Source organism: Nannobrachium achirus (assembly GCF_963921795.1).
Source record: "Nannobrachium achirus genome assembly, chromosome: 6".
In the NCBI taxonomy this organism is placed as follows: Eukaryota; Metazoa; Chordata; class Actinopteri; order Myctophiformes; family Myctophidae; genus Nannobrachium; species Nannobrachium achirus.
The window spans coordinates 31,436,457-31,459,336 of NC_137815.1; the positions used below are offsets into that span (position 1 = coordinate 31,436,457).

Sequence of the window (22,880 nt, forward strand, 5' to 3'; positions counted from 1 at the left end):
ACCCCCCAAGACAGCATAGGTGCCCCAATTAAATGCCGGGTCAAACCACCAGCGTCCATACAATACCTAATGGTCCATACTACTATTGATAATAATTAGTATAATTCCAAATACATACTTTTCGAACGATATATTGGCAAAGCTGGTAATAAAACAACCATACACTGCCACGCAGTCGATATACACGATTTATTATCGGGGAATCAACCCGGAATTTAGCCCTGAAACATGACGGTCGTATATCACGACCGTCATGGGACCGGGTTTACATGGGTTGAAGGAAGCGACTTATTTCGCCCCTTACAACTACGCAAACATTCTGATTTCATAAACAAAGTGCTTAATAAAGTCTCACACGTGTTTAAATACGATACGGTTTACTATAACTACATATATCCTCCGCATTCTTTAATAAGAAGAGTTTTTATCCGATCGTTTTCTTTGTTTCCCCGTCTGTCCTGGGTTTCCCCACGCGCACCATCCCCATCTATGGACACTGAGATGTGGGCGTGGCCTTGCAAAATCGGTCCGGAAATACAGAAAACGATCGGATAAAAAGGCTTTTTATTAAATAATACGAAAGATACGGGTACATATAGTAAGCCGTACCGTATTTAGACACGTGTGAGACTTGATTAAGCACTTTTCTTTGTGAAATCTGAATGTTTGTGTAGTTGTAAGGCGCGAAATACGTCGCTCTGCCCCAACCCACGTACACCCGGTCCCATGACGGCAACCGTCACGTTGGGGAATCAACCCGGAATTCTACACAGGCAGCAGCCGGGGGCAGGCCGTAATCCTCGCGAGGACCTTCTTAAAGAGGTGATCAGAGGAAAATCTGCTGCTACGAAAACAGAGAAAGAGAGGAGACGTCAATAGAGTCGAGTTATTTACACACACAGTCTAGTCTAGAGTCTTCACTGCGTCGAAGGCGTTCTTTTATCGGTCATATTGTCGTTTTATCCACCTTCAACAGAGCCTTTCCATCTTGTTGACGTTACCGCGGCGACAGAAAGAGCCAACTGGAGGTTTCTTTATCGCCGGGGTGGGCTTTATCCCCATTCGGCCAGCTAGTTGGCTAGCTAGCTACAAGCCAGCTACAATAGCTAGCTAGCTAACTAGCTAACCGAGCTCTCACTTTACTTGACACACATAATAACAAACAGGGACGGGTGTTTCTGAGCAGCATTCGAACCTCAAGTAAGTGGTTGAATTGTTTTAGTTTTGTATCTAGAGGGGGTACAAGCGGGCGTTAACGCGTTTCTTCTCCCGAAGCTTTGTAATTGTAGCCCAGGGCTAATGTGTCTATAGCTGGCCTGAAGCCTGAACTGAACCCAAAAGAAACATTTGGAATTATCACTGTTGAATCAAACAAAGGTTAAAGGGGAGAACCACCCATTTTCAATGTTGAACCATGTCATTAATATACCCTTGAGTTGTTATGTGGAAATAATAAAAACGTCCTCCCACTTCTGTGTTGTTGCCTAAAACTGGAGCATTGATTTTGTTCAATATTGAAAATGGTCTTGCTTTAGTTGCCAATCGTACTTCATTCTCGACGTCAGGCGGAGAGAACGCCAATTAACTAATTAGTCATAAGTGACGCCTACGTATCGCCACCTTGCTTGGCGTCTGGCCTACGTCATCGGTGAACTTGATAATTGGTTCCTAATGTTTGTTGGGGAATGTTTAAAAGTCATTTGAACCCTCTGCCAATTTAAAATGATTATGACGTTTCGATAGATATGGTGAATTTAAATTGAAATCCCCCTTACTAGTTCTTTGCTTTCAGTAGGAATGATGTTTGATCAATGTGAAATTCTAAGAAAGTGACTTGGTAATTTGGTGTTTCAAACACACATATCTGTATTTGTCTACATCGTCATGAATGATGATTAAAGTTCTCAGTCATTTGGATTCCATAAACGCCAAAAATGGCAGCTCTACAAGCTCATAACACACCACTTAAAATTTAGACTAGAGCTGCTATTTTTGGCTATTGTATAAAGATTAAGAGTGACGTGCTCAAACTGTCAAAAGAATATGTCTTCAGAAGCATATTACATATGAACGAATGGTCTCTGACAATCAATAGTTAAAGCCTCAATCTGTGATGATGATGGCGAAACGTTTGTTTGCTTCATTCCATGTCCTAGAAGAAGCTGTGCATTGGTTGGTTGGGCCTGTTGGATCAGTCATGGAGAACGATGCTAGTGTTGTTGAAGAGCAGAAAAATGAAGAGCAGAACAATGAAGAGCATAAGATGGAAGAGCAGAAGATAGAAGAGCAGAAGATAGAAGCACTGAAGGTTGAAGAGCAGAAGGTTGAACTTGAAGAGCAAAAGAATGAAGGGCAGAAGAATGGCGATGCTGATGATGTTGACCAAGTGAAGGAACCGGAAGCCACCGCAGCCTATTACAGATATACCAAGGTGAGGACGAAATATCCACATTGGCAAATGGCAAAGTTGGCTTGATGATCAATTGGAAGACAAAGACGAACGTGGTTTTATAATTGTATAAATTACGTTTACAGGAGGAGCTTTTGGAAATAAAGGACTTGCCATGCTCCAATGACAGGCCAGAATGTCTCGCTGAAAAATACGACAGGTAAGAAGACTTGAGAGTATGGAGGAAATTCAATAAGGGCAGACATAAAATGGAACATGGTATTTACATGGACTCCTTCTTGCAGCTCGAAAGCACATTCTCTGATCTTCAGTACATGAACCCTAGCGCATTGGTTCTCAAAGTGGGGTCCTTGAGGGAGTTCCAGGGGGTCCCCAGCTAAATGATGGATAGTCAACCAAATGGACCCTTATGGGACTGTAACTCTGAGAGGGTACAAATGGAATTCTAATGGGTTCCATTTGTACACAGTTAAATCAACATATCATTGATTTTACAATATAAATTGGGGTCCCAGAGAAAGGTTATTAAATGTGGGTCCGTAGCCTGATGTGTGACAAACTGGGGGCAATTGAAATGAAAATGGTTGAGACTCACTGCTATAGATTTAAAAATCTTCTCTTATGGGGGTCCCTGGCTTATCTTTTCAAATGGGGGTCCGTGGCTTAATTGGGGTCAATTTAGAGATGCTTGACATGAAGTGTTCATATTCTGGAATTTTATATAATCAAAAATGCATTTCAACAACAATATTGTAACCTTCAAATCACTGATTTGAGTCAATCTGTGATCAGGCTGTTCTCCTTTTCCTAGATGAGAAGATTTGAAAGTGCTCACTTGTGATTTGAAAGTCCTCAGTTGTGAATAATTAGTTCTGCAGCCGCACAGATGAAGATGCCTGTAGTTCTTCTATAGTTTAGGTTGCTACAGCGATAGAGGTCCGAACTTAAACTTGACCTTTCACTCTGTACTTGTTGTGCCCTTTTTCCCCTCTACACCAATCCTCTTTGCCGAAAATAGCCGATCTACAAGCTCACAACGCCTCACACTGCGAGGCGTTGTGAGCTTGTAGATCTTCCATCTTCGGCTAAAGTTATCAGAATATGGACGCTAGGGTTCAAGTGGTTAATATAAAAGAGTTTTTATCACACAAAGATTTGAAGGACCCCCTCTAGTGACTCTGCGGACCCTCTGTTGAAGACCCCCGTCCTAGACATTTCAACCCTGATATTAATTTCAATTTTGAAATATGTGCTCAAGTTTGATTTTCAATCATAATCACACTACTGATGAGTGTTGAACATACTTTGTGTTAAACTTACTTGATAGTTGACAGAATTTTCCTTATCTTTTTGGATAGTTATATTATTTTTTTCCTCTAATGTGAGATTGTGGTTTAAATTGTTTTGTTCAGTGATGGTGTCTGGGACCCTGAGAAGTGGCATGCCTCACTGTATCCCACTTCAGAACGCACCTCTCCAGTGGAAGGTTTTAAGAAAGATTACGTGGATGATAGAATTCCTTTGAAACGCAGAATTCCAGGTAAGTGACCACTAAGAACCGTCACTTTTTATGTTTATTTGCATTGTCTAATATAGAAAACAATGAGGTCCGCAACACTGGGCTATACATTGTCAAATATTCCACCACATTTGTCACAATGTTGGCGGATATTAATTATCAGTAGTTCTAGTTCACCACTTCAGTCTAGTGAAATTTCAGTAATTGTACTTTGAATAGTACTTTAACAACGGCTTCAGATTGAATCTTAGAAGAACCTGATATTAGGACCTCATGCCGACAAAGTTTTTGTTGTATCCATTGATCAGTGTTCATTCTGGTAATGTGTCCACCAAGATGTTTTTTCCTGAGTGCAGGAAATACTTTGAATTGTTTGAGTGCTGCCTTTTTGGAAACGCCAACAGCGTGGTGTAGCACTGAGCATTTATCTTGCCCTTAAGCGTAGTGAAGGCTGTGAGGCTATCTCTCAGACGTCTCGTGCCGAGGACGTGCCGCTGAATGGCCGGCTGAGTGCAATTGTGTACGTGTGAGTGGGGAGGGACATGTGGATGGACGGTTACTGCACCCCCTCTAGTTTTGTGGAGTTAAAAAGGAGCCATGGTTGATATTTACCTTGAAGGAAAGTCCACAACAAACACTTAAAAACAGCAGTGATTGTGGAATGCCTGTATCTAAATTGTAATTGAATTAATTGTGCAGCTCCATTAGAAGGTACATCAGTGATTTGTAATATGTAGAACTGGACCTTGTATTCTGTTGCTTTTCTGTTAGATCCTCGCGAGCGCCTAAAGGAGGATGACCTGGATGTTGTACTCAGCCCACAGAGGCGAAGCTTTGGTGGGGGATGTCAGGGCAATGCTGCACCTCCACCCCATTCCCGTCGCCCCATCAGTCCCCTTGAGAACAAGGAGAATGAGAGTCTTCGTCTTGGTGGGGCACGCAGAATCGGCAGTGGCCGCATCATTGCTGCCAGAGCCTTTGAGAGAGAATCGCGTGTGGAGAAGGAAAGGGAACGTGAACGAGATTTCAAGGACAAGAGATTCAGGGTTTGTAGATTATGCATCATTGCTTGAGATATAGTTAATCTTGTAAGCACACATTTGCATTGTTGGCAACAAGTGCTAGTCAAAATTGTGAGCAAAATCACATGCTGCGCCTTGAGTTCGATTCATAATATGGGTAACATGTCCTTCGGTCGAACTCCCTTTGGTCTGACCACCTAACCTTAACCCTAACCTCAGTAAAACTATGCCTAAACCTAACCCTAACCTCAGTCGACCCAACAGGAGTTAGACCTATGGGGCAGTCCCCCATAATATGTGGCCATCTCTATGCAAGTTGAATTTTTCACAAACCTAAGAGTATAACATTTATTTCAGGTTTGACTTGACCAGCATTATAGAACATGAACAACTATTCCACACTAAGAACACATCAATTTAAGACTCATTCAAGTGCTTTTTGGCTGGATTTAAGAGTGCCACTTTATGAATTGATCAAGCCTCTTAAAACACAAGTGCTATGAATAAGAACTTGTAACAACTTTTAATCCTGGCTTCCCTATTTTGGGTAAGTAAAAACGGCATGGCTCTACAGGAGGCCATTATTCCTACCGTAGGAGGCGGTGTTACATAAATTAGAAGGCGTGGCTTGTGATTGGCTGGAGCGGAGGTCTGGAGCACTCGGCTGTGGTCACTTGGACCGCGCGGGTGTGAATGTTAACCTCTATGCCTAAACCTAACCCAAAAAGCTATGCCTAACTCTAACCCCAACCTTAACCTCAGTAAAACTATGCCTAACTCTAACCCTAACCTCAGTAAAACTATGCCTAACTCTAACCCTAATCCTAACCTCAGTAAAACTATGCCTAAACCTAACCCTAACCTCGGCGCGTGAACGGAAAAGAAGTGCTCCTTCAATCACCGTCTCCTACGTTTGGAATAATAGCCTACAGGAGTGTAGCAATCTCTGCATCCAGAGCAAATCTCTCAAACCACTAGACGGTGCCCATTTTCTTGTGCACACTGCCAGTAGGCCACAGAAGTACCAGTTTTCACATGTTTATCTTTTTTTGTGTAATGGTTGACTGAAACTGAACCCAAATTTCGAGTCATAAATCAGAGATACAGTAAGTCATAGACCAGGAGTTCTCAAACCTTTTTAGGCTGTGACCCCCAAAATAAACATATTTGAACTGGGGACCCCCACCCTGACAAGCACTTGGAATTGTAGGTATAACATTTAATGTGACTTAGGGTTAGGGGAAGGGTTAGGGTTAGGGTTAGGGTTACTCTACATGCTCACCACAGTGTGAGCATGTAGATCGTCTTGCTTACTTAATATTTGACAGTTTGGCCAGTTAAGTCCTTAAATTGTCACTTTAGAAATGTGCAGATACCATGTATACACTTATACTGTTTGTTGGTTTGTCTACCATTGAGTGAGAAAAAAAAATGACATTAAGCTAATCATCTGGGGACCCCACAAAATAATTTGGGGACTGACCCCAAGTTTGAGAACTACTGTCATAGACAAATGACATGTAGATGCCTTGGCCACATTAAGTCATCTGAGCCATTTATTTCTTTAACTAAAATGGCAGATCTAGTACAAGCTCACAGTGTGGTTCATTCCATTGTGAGCTTGTAGATCCGTTATTGTTGCCATTGATGAGCCATATACAGCACTTAACCATTTATGTCTTGCAACTGTCTTGCAGAGAGATTTTGGTGACAAACGTGTGTTCAGTGAGAGGAGAAGGAACGATTCTTATGCAGAGGAGGAACCGGAGTGGTTCTCGGGAGGTCCCACAAGCCAGTCTGAGACAATCGAGCTCATCGGATTTGACGATAAGATCCTGGAAGATGACAGGCGTAGGTCAAGGAAGTCGAGGAAGAGGACAGAGTCTCTGAAAGAAGGCATGTCGAACATCTATTTAAACATTGTTTTTACACAGGCCTTCGTCCGGTGGTTTAATGATTAATGTTTTTACAGTGAGGCCTTACAGCAGGTATGTGCAACCTTTTTGACATGAAGTGCCATGTTTTTATTTTATTGATAATGTGCCATATCAACACAGTGTGTAATTATGACACCACAACAAAATACAATGTTTCCATTGGAGTTAAGTACACATTCTTTTCTTTTTTCATCTTTAGAAATATTTTCAGGACATAATGATCATTAGACTCAGCGCAATAACCCTAGCTCCCAGACTCCCTCCCCAGTCAGAGTTGAGTTTGAATGAATGTAGAATTATGTGCAGGATGTAATTTGCCTAAATCTGTTTTGAATATTTCATTTTAAAAACAAAAATCCTCTTTCTCACTTATGCCGGTGTGCCAGTGATCACCCTCCCCTGTGCTAATGTTGGCACCCGTGCCAAAGGCTGCCTACCCCTGTCTTACAGTAAGTAGTGTCATAATAATGTGTTAATTCTTTCTCTTAGGAGTGGAATGTAATGGAGGACTGGCAGAAGAGCCAGATGTGTGCAGAGCCCCAGCCCCGTCTGATCAGGAGGTGCCACACCCTGTTATGCCAGAGCAGTCGGGTGGAGAATTTGACTTCAACGAGTTCTTCAACCTGGAGAAGACCATGCCAGGCCTGGCTTCAGTAAGTCCTGGGGAGCACTTGACGGGTTTGGGAGCTAGAGGTTTATTGCAGTACACTCATGCTGAACAGTAGAGGTCTTCATGTATGCCACTCCAAATGGTAATCTTAATATCTTTTTTATTTTTTATGTAGTAATGGCTGTATTACCCACTTTGAACCTGTCGTCCCTATTATGGCCATGTCACTATAAAGCAAAGCAGCATTATTTTTTATCAACATTGTTTTCCTTTTTTTATTTTATTTAAAAAAACAATCGAAGCTTTTGAATATGAATACCTCTACTGCTCATGCGTACATGTTCGGTCTCGGCTTCACTGAAGTTCTATGGTGATGGCATTTGTCACTGCATTGGTGTTCTTTCTGGTTTGCCAGTGGGTTATTGTTTGGTTACAGAAAGTGATTCTGAACATAAAGCAGCAATCTAAGTTTATGCCCATCATCATCACTGCCACATTAGCGCACAGTCAGTCGCCTATTTTAGAAACTGGGTGACTATGAGAACATGAGCTGAATAACAAAGTTCAACACAAGACTGGTTCAGTATTTATAAAGGACACAATGCCAACAAAACAGCAGCAATGAATCCAATGAATGAAACTCCCCTCAGTCTTCTAGCACCTTCTGTGCTAAACAGACGGAGAGCCTCCCAAAACGTAAGTGGCACCTTTGTCCTCAGACCCTTTAGTCGCCATTCTGGGCCACCCGCTCTGTCTCACAAAGCCCTTGCTTGTTTGTGCGTTTCTTTCAGATGATCGAAGATGTTCTCGGGGACGGGCCGGTGTCGGCAAGCCGATTCAGTCAATGGTTCTCCAGTAACCTGAGCCCTTCAGGCAGCCGCTCCAGCAGCTTGAGGTCGACGCCCCACGAAGAGCTGGAGAGACTAGCAGGTAAAAAATAAAATATTAAGCAGGTTTCTACAGTTGGTTCAAACTAGGGCTGTCCTCCATTAATTGATAGGGCAATAATTGCATCGTATTCCTTGCCATAAATCGTATCGATTCAGAGGCTACCATATCGATACAAAAGTAAAATGTAAATATTTTGTATTTATTGTCTCCGCCAGGCCAAAAGGCAGGCGAGAGTATGTTTTCGTCCGTCCGTCCGTCCGTCTGTGTGTCTGTCTATCTTGTTAATAGCTACTCTCCGACGCCGTTGGCCCGGTCGCTGCAAAACTCTGCTCACACACACACTCCCTGAATGCCAAATCAGAACCTCTGCCTCACATTTCTCACATGGCCCTGTTCTAGCGCCACCATGAGGCCGATGTTTGCAAAAAACATTTCTGTAAACTACGCCTACAGATTTTCCATATTCCATCCTGATTGGCAGGATTACTAATTTTTAAACAAAATGCCTCAAATCTTGAACTCAGCGTGCAATCTTGGTGAAATTGTGCACGCACGTTCCCACTAGGCAGAGGAAGAAATGCCACTTGAAATGTCTCAAATCAGCCTTGTGGTGGCGCTATAACAAGCCAATTTGTGTTTTTACCTTTAACACCACCGATCAGTGGAAAACTTTGTATGTGCACTGCACTCCCTAGAGGCCAAGGAAAAACCCTGCATCTTATATTTACAATGGGCTTATTGCTGCATCCCACTTCCAAAAGATTCACGCCCCCTTTACATCGACTTCAACTCATAGGTAGTCGCATAGGTAGTCGTCGCATAGGTAGTCGGTAGTCGTCAGGACGTAAGGAATACCGCCCATAACCCTATGCCGTCCGCTCATTCGCTAAGCACGAGAGAGAGGAGGCAACAGGGGAGGGGGGGCGGGCAAGCGAGAGAGAGAGAGAGAGAGAGAAATTTGACACCACTGTGTTTGCATGTGCGCTGCTGCTGCTGCCTCCACAGTGACTGCAGAGAAATAGCAGAGGCATAACAGTCACTTCTCTCCAGTGCGTCCGGCGGAAAGTTTTTTAGTAAAGAAGCGGGCGTGGACTCTAGATGTGAGCGGCCGAAGGCCGCGAACCTCTAGTTTTTTACATTTTCCTTAGAGCCACCAGGAGGCCAACTTATGTAAAACACATTCTTTGCCATTACTCCATCAGATTTTCTCCAACAACCATGCAAATCAGTACACAGTATCTCTATAGTCATGTGATCAAGATCTGTCCAATATTTCATATTCCATCCTAATTGACTAATATTGCCTTCCAAAGTTTGCAGGATTGCTCCATTTTTTTTTAACAAAATGCCTCAATACCCAGCCCTAGTTAATTTGTCCCATAATGCTTTATGGGCTGTAAACATGTTCTCCTGTGTATTACACGAATGTATTCAAAATGTCATGTCAATTGAGTGAGAACCTGCCAACATGTGTATTGTGTAGACCATGCTGACACAGCCAGCTATAGCAACTGGGATAGCAACTGATGGGATGCAGGAGTCAAATTTGTTCTTAAATACTAGTTCTAATACTATAATAATTAGTTTAGCTATTGCAAGAAAATTGCACCATTCTTCTAGTGGTGTTCGTAGCCTTAGTACAAAAGGACCTAAATGTAAACAAGCTATTGTGCTTTCTTGAGTCCTATTCGTAGACCTTGTGAACTGTATTGTCTTGTGCTGTGCTTTTCCTATGCAAACTTCTAATAATAAAGTATTCAATCAATCAAAAGTCAGACAGTCTGTCATGACTTCAAATTTATAATAAAGTATTCAATCAATCAAAAGTGAGACAGTCTGGCATGACTTCAAATTATTCACTTAATTTGTTAAATTAATATAGTTGCTGCCTTAAAAACATAAGACCCGTCTTGCTCGTCTTCAGGGCTTGAACCACGCAGCACCTCTCCTAGCCAAGGGCCAGTCACATATTTCACACCTATTCAATCATCAGAGCACAAGGAGAAGGTGGACATCTTGGAGATCCTACACAAGGCCAAAGTAGACCTGAAGCCCCTCCTCTCCAGCCTGTCGGTCAACAAAGCTCGCCTACGTGAGAGCAGTGAGTGTTCACTTCGGTCATTTTCAGTGGTGGGAAAAACACTAGAGATGGGATGATATGAAAGTTTCATATCACGATTATTGTGACCAAAGAGAACGCAATTTACAATGTTATCGAGATAATGAAAATTATCCTGGGGCTGAGCGTTTGACAAAAAAATAGCAGATCTACAAGCTCTCAACGCGTCGCGATGCGTTGTGAGCTTGTAGATCGGCAATTTTTTGGCTACGATTTGGGTGACAAAAAGACTGTATCAAGTACGTATATTATAAGTATGTTTTACCAATAGTGGGTTTAAATGCTACCGGATATGCAACCTGGCAAATAAAAAGGTGGATTGATCCCAGTGCATGACAGAGGATGATATCACGATAAATTAAATCTCCACGATACTAAAAAGTACCCGCATGTTATTGTAATTTAGTAGTAATCTGTTACAAGTAAAGGTCTGGAATTCAACATTACTGTAGTAAAATTATTTAAAAAATAATATCTGTATCAAAATAATATCTGTATCAAAATGGATTTAAAGAACCATAAGTAGAAAGTACTCATTATGCAGAATGTCCTGTTTCACAAGTTTTCGAATAAAAGTATACAAGTACTGTGTAAAATGCGTGAATCTTTTGAAAATGGCAGATCTACAAGCTTGTAGCTCTATGCATCGCATCGTGGCACATTGTCAGCTTGTACTGTAGATCGGCTATTTTCAAATGGCCAAAATATATTTAGGGCTGAAGTGGTTAAAGTATGTTTTGTAATAATGATACGGTAATCATCAAAATCTAACAAAGTGACTAAAGTTCCCAAATAATTGTAGTGGAGTAAAAGTACAATTTTTGCCTCTGAGATGTAGTGGAGTAGAAATAAAAATACTGAAAACTGGAAATACTCAAGTAAAGTAAAACATACCTCAAAATACACTACTTGAGTAAATGTACTTACTTTACACCACTGGACACTTGTATAATGAACATCCAGCAAAAAAAAGTTATGAACATTTGAAATGTGTAAACATTCAGCCAAAATGGCAGATACTGGTTAAAGGAAGACACAATCTTTATACGTTATGGTTATATTGGTGCCTAATGGGCAAATCAATTAGGTCAGTCAGGTCATGTGGCCATATTGGTGTAATGAATAAAGTAAAACTGCATTCACACGAATCTGGCATAGTAGAAAGAAAGCCAGGTGAGATTCAGAAAATCGATTAAGAACAGATCAAGCATAAATAATTAATCTATCTATCTGGAAAAAGTGTCCCACGTTTTCATTGTCTTTTCTTGATCAGAGAGAGTTTTTGTGGTTTGTCTTTAATTGTCCCCATCCTGTCTCCAGCCAACTCGGGAGTGGTGCTCTCTCTGGAGGAGGTGGAGGGGGGAATGAACAGGATGAGGCTGGGGACTGAACCACAGGTGCACAGAAAGGTGTCCCCTCCACAGAGGGGAGATGGCACGCCTTTCATGGCCGAGCACTTGGAGGAAGCTCTAACAGGTGGCACCTGTGTCCGTCCACGCTCGCATGACCCAGACATGTCCGCCTTTAATAAATTGGTCAGCAGCATGAAGGCAAGTGGAACGTTGCCTACCCACCCCAAAGCCAACTCCAACAATGTAAGTCTCACAACTCCCGACAATGTGTCATCAGTGAAATGCAGGATAATCGCATGCCTGGCAATCCTTAAAAACGCATGCTACATTTAACCAATATCCCTCTTTAAAAAGAGAAGGGGTAAAAAAAACACTTAAACACTCAAAGTGATGGGCATAAATTTGTCTTGGAACTATGAAAGAGGAACTTCACCAATATTTATCATAAATTCTTATTTTGAGTCTTGATTCTCGTGTCCTCACAATAGAAAATTGGATTTACATTAAATATCAGCGAAGTCCCTCTTAGGCTATTTCTGTGGTTTTGGTGTCAAGGGGTGTATGAAAGTGTAAATGTCCTAGATGCAAGTCAACTTCTTGTGGAATACCACCTTTTATGCAGTGACGTAACTAGCAACCCATTTGGCAGTTTGGCAACTGAAAGGAAAACATTTTGTGATGCCGAGAGTAGTGTGCAATGGCAATAGTATTACTGGCTGACTTGCACAAAGGATATTTCATTTGCGTTTGAGAGGTGTGCAATATTCCAAATCTCAGTGGGCAAGCATTAATCCTCCAAATTATATCCTTTTGGAGTGATGTGACTTTTGAATGCCATTAGTATAATACTAAAACCCAGCTACACATGCCACAGCAGCATGCCCAGTGGGATGGGGATTTATTAGGACATGGGTGGTGGTTTGTGGACTTCATATCACTATCTGCCTTCCCCCAAACGCTTTCTCTCTCCTCTCAGCAGCCATCAGATGCTGCTCTGGTCCCACGGCCTGATAGTCAAGTGCCTGCTCAACAGCAGAAAAACATATTCCAGGTATGTATTGTATGGCAAGCTCTACTCACTCTGGCCAATGCCTATTTGTGGGATTAAATGCAGATTCAGATCTTTGTATTTCATGGGAGAAATATTGCCTGGGCAGCTTGCACCATCTGAAGCCATGACGAGGCACAGCTATTTACACCTTACACCACCTTTTTTAATACTTTTTTGCATAGGAGTATGCATAAGATTACATGCCAATTCAACGCTACACTGCAGTGTTATAACGGGTATAAATTAAAGCTTCGATAAATATTTCTGTCCAACCTACTCTTGAACCAGGCGTATATGTGGCATGCAAGTGGTTTTGCCCTGCTTTCTAAAGTTTGTTTGTTTCATTAGGAGCTTCTGGGTGGCCAGGGTCCACCTCGCAGCAGCTCTCCTAATCTGCTTGGCGGTCTGCTGGGCAGCTCTGACGCTACAGTAACCTCTAATCCTTTACATGGACTGCTGCATAAGGGTCCCTCGCCCCCGCTCTTTCCACATAGGGCACCATCACCCGACTACTTTCATAGACGTTTGCAGCCTTCAGGTAAGTTAATTGTAAAGGTGTGCTAAGCCATGTCTTTTTGATGGTGAGATTTAAGCTACTGTATATTAGAAAAACTACTAACCAAATTCCCTGTGTGACAAATCCTTACTGTCGACATCAGACAGTACTAGGTTGATAATTAATATGGACACCTTGATGAATTAGATTGTCTTAATACATATGGTCTAGATGGATTAATGGTCATATTTGTCTGTCCGTCCATGTGTGTGTGTCCATCCGTCTGATCAGTTAACACATCTACTGCCTCTTAATCTGAAGGTTGCTTGGTGCCACGTCGTTTCCTCCGTCGGCCGCCGCTATTATTTTGAAGGGCCGGAAGGGGGTTGTTTTTGTTTTTTTGGATTATCACTTGACTGCAACGATTACGTCATCTAGTCACATGACAGTGTGAGCCCAGAAGAGAAACATGGCTGCGCCCTGCCTTGTGTATTGTTTACATCAGATCTGGCTCAAAATGGCTCATTTGGAGTAAATGAAGTCTCTTTATGGGCCTCTCCATTGACTTAACATGGAGGAGCTTCACTTCGCGTGCACGCCCAACGTGCGTTTTAAACAAATCGCGGACATTACCGATGCGGCCGCGACCGGAGCGACATTAAGTAAGTATTAATACATTTACTGTAAATACAGTAAGATTGACAGTCCTCGCTGTCAACGGCGCCATGGTATTAACCCTTTCAATGACGGTGAGGATCGTCAACAGCAGCAGAACAGTTAATCTCCGGAATTGTTGGCTAGATCGATGTGAAACTGCACACACACTCCCCCAAATCTTTCACATCAGCCTATTAGAACACCACCAGGAGGCAGATTTTTGCAAAGCATGTTTGTTTTTTTCCCCCTTTTTTATATTACTCCTATAGATTTTGTCTTAACATCACATAAATCAGTACACATCAACACTAGTCATGTGATCAAGATAAATCTGTCAGATTTTTTCCATATTACATCTTGATTGCTACGTTCCATGATTTGAGGTGTTTTGTTCAAAACGAGACACTCCAGGCAATTCCACTCACCTCTATAATGACATTAACCCAACATTTCTGACCCACAATAACCTACCAGGCCTGGTGGAAACCTGTGCTCAGAGGAGCACTTTTTCTATTTTTGTAAAGACATGTCAGTCTTGTAATACAATGAAGAGAAACAGCAATGTCAATGAGCATATGTTTTCTTTTCTTTTTTCTTTTTTTTGGAAGGACTGTTAAAACGCCTTTGTTTGACAGGCTTGTAGATGTAACCGAACTTTTCTCCTGTCCAGGGTATCCACATCCAGTTGGATCTCAGCCCATGATGGCGGAGCAGTTCACAGAAATGCATAGATCCATTAGCCCTGGACCCACTCCACAGCAGGTGAAGAAAAAAAGCTTTTCCTCTGAAAATACTATGCATTTTAAACTTGGCTTTGTGAACAAATTACAAAGACTATTCACCCGGAATCGGGTGTTTTGGGACAAATATGGTGAGGCAGCTACTGCATATTGTGTTTGTGTTTTCCCAGATGAGGGCGCTGTCTATGGCTGCTAGCCAGGCTGACCTGGAAACCTTGGCATTCCAGCAGGACCTTGCTCTGCATGCCCACCACTCATTCCAAACTGGTTACAACCATCAGCATCAACCACAAGACAAGGCCTTCCGAAACAAGTTAGTTCTTTTCATTTAGGACTTCATTTTTGAGTGCCTACCAAGGTCTTTGTGCTTTGGTAGAGAAAATAAATATTGCCTTGTTTTTTTATAGATTAAACTGTTTTTAAGAATCCTGTTACGCTTAATTATCGCCATTCGATGTCTGCTATCTATCTATCTCTCTATCATATACATATGAATCAAACCGCCGGAATCATTTGTTTATTTTTGGAACACAGTTCTTATTTTACACTACATTGCGTAGTCTATGGGAATTCAGATTTTGGGGGGGATGTGATCCAAGTAGGATGCGTAAATTACGTCAGACTTCGGTGCTCTATTGTATATTATATTTATATTGAGTTCATTGCTGAAATTTCTTTTCATTTTCAAAGCCATTAACACTCATATTATTGTGTCATTATCAGTGTCAATATCGATGCCACTACCGATAACATCTTGCATCGCTAACTATGACGAATCTCATTTCAGCCCATCTTTAAGACAACCACGAATGAATAGATCCCCTGGCCCTCACCCTGCAGGAAGGAACTCTCCTGGCAATGTTACTAGCATGGTGAGTATTAATGAGTTGGTTGGCTGGCCCCTTGACATTGTCCAACATGTTAAACAAAACTGTGAAAAAAAAAAAAAAAGACATTGTCCAACATGCAAGCATTGTACGCAAGTTTTTGTTTGTATTTCAGTTATCGCCGTCGTTTACCCCCACATCGGTGATACGTAAAATGTATGAAACGAAAGAGAAAAGCAAAGATGAGCCAGGCGGTCGTCAAGACAGTAAGGAGGAAACGGACCGCTCCCAAGACGGTATGCACACTTGATGTGCTCTCCACCACTTAACCCATTTAGGCCTAGGATTACTGACTGCTTTAACTATTGAAAAATAGCAGATCTACAAGCTCACAGCGCGGCACCGAGTGCCGCGCTGTGAGCTTGTAGATCTGCTATTTTTGAAAAATCATGAAAATTTGAATTTTTACCCGATTCTATAAGTGTCTTTTGAATCCTTCTAAGTTTTTTGGGAAAAACCTATGTTTCTATGTCAGCAATCTGGCTAGCCATCATCAAAGAAAAGGTCCTTTTCACTTAACTGGAGCTCAGTTAGTCTGTTCTTGAGAGACTACTATGTCAGTGGTTTTCATGTGAAGGACCCCCAAAATGATATGTATTTGGTCACGGACCCCCATCTCAAAATATCTTGTTCCAGGGACCACCCAGAAGCAAAATTTGAGTTATAAACGTTCGAATTAAAAATACATATATTCAAAGATTTGCACACATTTTCACGACTTTTTCAAAAATAGCAGATCTACAAGCTCGCAGCGCAGCACTCAGTGCCGCGCTGTGAGCTTGTATATCTGCTATTTTTCAACAGTTAAAGCAGTCAATAATTCTAGGCCTTAATTGACATATTAATTTGCATGTTTCTTACATCAACTACACAGTAAACATTGTTTGACATTGGAACTTTGTTTATGGAATTACAGAATCCCCGAACTCTTATTTGGACTCATTTAATGGGTGTGGCAGCCAATCCGGGAGCGTGAAGGTTTCGTCGCAGAACCTGGCGAGCAGAGACCACGAGCGTCTCAGGCCAGGCTCTGGACAGCACACGCCCACGATGATGAATAATCCGGGGCCGGCCTCAAACTTCCCTCGCCCGATCTACCCCGTACCGCTGCTGTCCCACGTGCCCATGGTGCGTTCCCAGCCTCCGCCACAGATCCACCCCAGCATGGTGCAGCGGATGCTGGCGCAGGGCATGCAGCCTCAGCAGCTTGGACCTGCTTTGCTGCAAGCAGGTTGGTTCTGTATTTCTACAACACTGTTAATGGTCTACAGCAGAGGTTTTCAACCTTTTTCATGCCAAGGTCCATTATGTATTCCTGCATTTGAACCATGGACCACCATTTGATGAGATCTAGCCTCTCAGACCCTAAAACTTGGAATATTTTGTTATCGTTGGATAACACAATTCCATGCTGTATTGATGTGTAAAATGAAACCAAATGGACCCATAAGGGTCATTTTACACTCAAGAGTTAAAGATCTAATAAGGGTCCATTTGGTTACCGCCATCATTTAGCTGGGGACCACCTGGAACGCCCTCAAGGACCACTGGTTGAAAACCACAGTTGATTAGATTATGTGAAATGTATTTTTATTTTTTTAACCCATTACTGTCTTTTGTTTAGGCCTATTTCCACCACATGTTGACCTGGCCCAACTCCAAGGTTTGCACCCTGCCGTACTTGGACATGGACAACCCCTTTACCCGCTAGGTCCCACAGGGCATCCTCTCCTACCTCCCCGAACCAGCACTCAGATGCAGCTACAGCTAATGCAGCAACAACTTCAGCAACAGAGACCAAGTAGGTTTCACACTATGGTTTCTGAATATCTGGCTCCATCTAGTGGAGTAGAAAGGAAGTGTTGTAGAATAATTCTGATTAGGGAGCGGTTGTTGGCTTGCTAGCGAAGTTGTCTGGATCTGTTTTCGGGTGGAAATTATATGTGAATTACCAGCTGAAGTTGGCGGGGCTCTAGACTGGATCAGACCATAGAGCAGTAAATGGAAACCAGGCTTGCCACAGTGACGTGAGGTTAATTCTACGGAAGACCAAGACCACTTGGCAGATGTTGTGATAGTGTAAAGGCTGCGTACTGTTCCCCGAAATGCATCACCGCACCGTACCCGAGACCGCCTCGGCAGGTAGGCTGGAGTCCGTTTGATGCGTCCACTGTAACGGTACAATGCAATGTGAAGGCATCGTTCAAAAAACAAGGAAGTGGACTGCGGTGGCGACGCTGCTGCTAGGATAAAAATGACAAGGATTTAAGGATGCACCAGTGACGTTACTGTTATACGATGATTACAGGCTACATTGTGAGGTTTCAAAGACAGTCAGCACACACTGCTTTGGTTTATGTATTGTTGTTATTACAACTCAAGATAACTTCAGGAACAGTCAAACTTTAATATTCGCTCTAAACAAGACTCTTCTTCTGTGACAACATTCTATATCTCCCATAGCCCCATAGTCAACAGCTCAACAGGCTCATAAATACTATTAGTCGAATGAAGTAGTGTACACAGGCACGGAAGAATCTTGGCCAATGTGAATGCTCGAGAACAGTTCGAATCAATCGGACCTCAGTGTGAATCTGCCCTAAATGTTCATAGCAGAACATGACTTTTGTTTATGTCCCATTTGTAGTAGTCTAAACGGCACATTTAATTTATTTTTGAGTGTATTATTCATCATGGTTGTCTTTATTGTTGGTTAGAAGAACATGCCTAAACAACCTCAAACTAAATGTAAAAGGTTAATTGCTTAACAGATATAATTGTATTAATCGTTTCAATATTGAGTTGTAGCCCTAATCTACAGAGGATTTTATTATCGGCTATAGTCATAATACTCTATTGTAGGTTTCCCACGAGCTGTATGTGGTTGTAAAATATGCTATTCTCCTGTAGAAACCACACATTTATGCTTGCAATCAATCTAGTTAATAAAAATATGATTAAGTACTACACTACCCACAATCCTGAAGCGTAGCAGTGATATCCTGATTAGTGGAGCCTGTCATCAACTTCTTAAAATAATTCAACCCTTGAGTTTCTGCTGTAATTGGATCAAATAGCCTGGAGCGATGCTTTACATCGTTGTGAAAAATCCCCATTCGACTACTTAATGTTACTATTAACAATGGAATGGACAACGCTTACCCCACACCCCATGAAATATTGCACCTTTTTTTGCTTCTAATTCTGTGAAATCTTCCTTATCTTGCAGTGCACCCACATCAGTCACAGAGCCATGGCCCTCACCGGACACACTCCCAGAGACATGGGGGCAGCCCCCCTCTTGGTCTGTCCAAGTGGTTCGGCTCGGACGTGCTCGAGCAGCCGCTTCCTTCCATGCCTGCTAAGGTCATAAGTGTGGATGAACTAGAGTTCCGGCCATGATCATTTCAAAACCTGATGCTGGATAATACAACCTTTTTGTTTTTTCTTTTTTTGTTCCATCTCCACCACCCTATTACTGGGATAAAATGTGAACTTTAATTTCTAAGACGACGCATAGACTGAGTCAGACCATGCTTGTCTTTAACCTTGAAGTTGCCACTTTTGATGAGGCCTAACCTGAAAAAAGGGATGACGAGTCATGGAGATTTCTTTTTGGAGTTGGTTGCCCCGCCCCACTGCACCTCACATCCTTTTTTTGTAATATTGGTTTCCTTGCAGTAAAGAATGATGTATAGGCTCAAATTGTACAGACCATGGTAAAGAAGCGTGTTCTCCCTGTACATAGCGATGATGTTTTCTTTTTCTTGGTTTGGGGAAGGTTAAACTATACTGCAGTTAAACAGAACTGCCAGAGACTTAAAAAGTAGAGCCACCAAAAGATGGTAGCATTCCTTTGTCTGACTGTCCCAGTGTCATTTCCCACCCAGAAACTGCACTGAGGAAAGGGCTACTGCAGGTCAAGGTGTTTGATTGTGGAGTGACACTAAAGTTTACGCGGTTGTCCTATGTGGCAAGGTCGGTGCCCCCTCTTGTAGATGTAGCTGGCTGGAGTATTTCAGGAAGTCTCTGGGATAAGCAGCGAGTGCTGGTTGTGCCTTTTTCTGCAAATTATTTTCTTTTCCTTTTTTTTTATTTTTAACTGTCCCTCCTATCCAACCGATCACAAGGGGTGAAGCACTGCGCAAAATCATGTTTTGTTATATTTTCTTGGAAGGGGGTGATTGGGATCCAGTTTATGCTTATGTGCTATTAAGTTATAAAAGCACAATAGAATTAATAAATAAAATCTTGAGTAAAAACAAACTTGTCTTTTGCTTAATTATTAATCACTGTTTTTGTGCACCCTTCTTGGTCATGACTTATGGGAATGCGTTGGCCCTGAAACATGACAGTTGAGATTATCAACGACTGTCATGTTTCAGGGCTAGGGAACGTGTTTAATTGAATTATTTTACTTAATTTAAAGGTTCCTAAATTGGCATTATATTTTTTGGAACTTGCAACTGACTTAAATTGGTTGGCCCTTTGTCAAAGATGGTCTCAATTCATCCACCTTGTGAAAATTGTGTCCCAACTCGTAATTGTTTTGGAACTTGAAACTGACTTACATTGGTGTCCTTTGTCAAAGATCTACTATTCATCCACATTTTTATTTGTGAAAACGATGCAATGATGGTAGAAAGAAGCTGTAACTAATGACCATGTATAATTTGCAATACTGACTAATATTTGTACTTGATTTGCATTTAATTCTAAGTAATCTCTCAAGAACAACATGGGGGGCAGGGGGGGGACAGAAACGTTTCTTTCATCCAATGACCGTTGTTCAAATTGCATGGACAACTAGAAGAAGTGCTCTTCCGAGCACAGGTCTCCACCAGCCACGCGTCCTGGCGGTGGTATAATAGGCCAATGTAAAAAGGGTGACGTGTTCTTCACCAATCTTAGGCCTTTCATGGCGCCACCATGAAGCTGATTTGAACATTTTGTAGTGTAATTTCTTCCTTGGCCTTTTGCGAATGTGCGTGCAACACGCTGTGTTTGATTTGAGGCATTTTGTTTGAAACAGATCAATCCTGCAAAGTTTGGAGGCCAATCTTAGCCAATCAGGATGGAATATTTAATACAGGACAGATCCGTCTTGATCATATGACTGTAGAGACACTGTGTACTGATTTGTGTTCATTTTGGGTAAAATCTGAAGGAGTAATATCCAAAAATGTGTCTTACATAAGTCGGCCTCCAGGTGGCGCTATAAAAGGCTGATGTGAAAAATGCAAGGAAAGGGTTTTTCCTTGGCCTATAGGGAGTGCGCTTACAAAGTTTGAAACTGATCGGTGGAGTTATAGGTAAAACACGAATTGGCCTCTTATAGCGCCACCATGAGGCTGATTTCAAAAATTTTAAGTGGCATTTCTTCCTCATCCTAGTGGGAACGTGTGTGCGCGATTTCATGTTAATTGCACTCTGCGTTTGTGATTTGAGGCATTGTGTCCAAAACGGACCAATCTTACAAACTTTGAAAGCCAATCTCAGCCAATCAGGAAGGAATATGGACAATCAGAGAGAACCATGTCGATCACATGACTGTTGAGATACTGTCTACCGATTTGCGTGATTTTTTGACAAAATCTGTAGGAGTACTGGACAAAAGGTAGTTTTGAAAATTGGCCTCCTGGTGACGCTAGAACAGGCCCATGTGAAAAATGTGGGGCAGAGGTTCTGAATAGACCGTTTGTCAGCCTTCTGATTGGTCCCTGAGACTCCCTGACTGGCCAACCAGAAAAAAACATTCACTTTTTGCTATCGGGGGTGGAGTTTGTGCAGTGGAGAATATTGAATGTGCCTTTCAACAACTGTCCGCAGTGCGCGACACGGAGATCGGCCGGTACGGTGATAGCGACGGCAAGCGTCAAGCGATCTCGCTCATCATAACGAATAAGCTTCAACAAACTAGTTCACATGTACCTTATCAATGGTCTAAGAGTCACGATTGGGTACATATAATTTAAATGGGCAGAATTACGAAAAGCCAGCCTATTATGTGAGGAGAAACATTCTCTCTGTCCTCTTCCTAGTACCCAAGATGCAATGCGCTTCTCTTTCTATCTCTGATCCAGAGGATTAAACTAATTAAAACATTTATTTTTCGGGGGAAAACTACTGTTTTGCTATGTAATTACTGTACCTTTTTCTTCCCTTTTTATTAATATCACGTAGATGTGTTTTTTGTGGTACTTTATATAGCTGTAATGAGGCTATGAAGGGAAAAAAAAAACCATCCACTACCACTATAAAAGAATCTGCAAAGAGGATTCTGTCCCACTGGGATTAAACAAATTAAAACATATATTTTCGGGTAAACCCCCTGTTTTGCAATGTAACTACTGTACCTTTGTCTTCCCTTTTTATTAATATCACCTAGGTGTTTTTCCTTTGGTACTTTATATAGCTGTAATGAGGCTATGAAGGGAAAAAAAAATCCCATCCACTTCCACTATAAAAACAATCTGCCCAGGGTTAATGTCCCATCATAGTAACAGGGCAGAATGGGGCGGGATTTACAAAAGGGTTTATTGGCATCCAGGGAGTGCGCTTACAAAGTTTGAAACTGATCGGTGGAGTTATAGGTAAAACCACGAATCTGCCTGTTATAGCGCCACCATGAGGCTGATTTCAAAAATTTTAAGTGGCATTTCTTCCTCGGCCTAGTGGGAACGTGTGTGCGCGATTTCATGTTAATTGCACTCTGCGTTTGTGATTTGAGGCATTGTGTCCAAAACGGACCAATCTTACAAACTTTGAAAGCCAATCTCAGCCAATCAGGAAGGAATATGGACAATCAGAGAGAACCATGTCGATCACATGACTGTAGAGATACTGTCTACTGATTTGCGTGATTTTTTGACAAAATCTGTAGGAGTAGTGTACCGAAATGTGTTTTGCAAACATCGGCCTCATAGTGGCGCTAGAACAGGGCCATCTGAAAAATGTGGGGCAGAGGTTCTGAATTGGCATCCAGGGAGTGTGTGCTCATTTTGGCAGCGTCCGGGCCAACGGCGCCGGAGATTAGCTGTACACAAACTCGGAGGACGGACGGACGCACGGACAGGGGCGAAAACATACTCTCCCCCTTCGGCTGGTGGAGACAACTACAGTACACGCAGAGGCTTTAATGCATTCCATGTAAAGTACATTCAAAACAAGATTAAGAACCTGAGTGCGT

General features: G+C 42.1%; 1 protein-coding gene across 2 annotated transcripts; it reads left to right on the forward strand.

Annotated features, from left to right (window-relative positions):
• Positions 1 to 876: 876 nt before the first annotated feature.
• On the forward strand, positions 877 to 19,876 carry eif4enif1 (eukaryotic translation initiation factor 4E nuclear import factor 1). 2 transcript variants are annotated; one of them, XM_080728661.1, is made up of 19 exons: positions 877 to 1,200; positions 2,157 to 2,431; positions 2,536 to 2,609; positions 3,823 to 3,950; positions 4,701 to 4,975; positions 6,649 to 6,847; positions 7,378 to 7,541; positions 8,290 to 8,428; positions 10,314 to 10,490; positions 11,829 to 12,103; positions 12,837 to 12,911; positions 13,260 to 13,449; positions 14,735 to 14,826; positions 14,975 to 15,117; positions 15,592 to 15,676; positions 15,807 to 15,927; positions 16,608 to 16,922; positions 17,316 to 17,492; positions 18,921 to 19,876. In XM_080728661.1, exons 2-19 carry the CDS (start codon positions 2,198 to 2,200, stop codon positions 19,091 to 19,093), a joined length of 3,036 nt encoding a protein of 1,011 aa, XP_080584787.1. In that variant the 5' UTR covers positions 877 to 1,200; positions 2,157 to 2,197; the 3' UTR covers positions 19,094 to 19,876. The 2 variants fall into 2 exon arrangements, with proteins under 2 accessions (XP_080584787.1, XP_080584788.1); XM_080728662.1 differs by having other exon boundaries at positions 10,383 to 10,490.
• Positions 19,877 to 22,880: the final 3,004 nt, after the last annotated feature.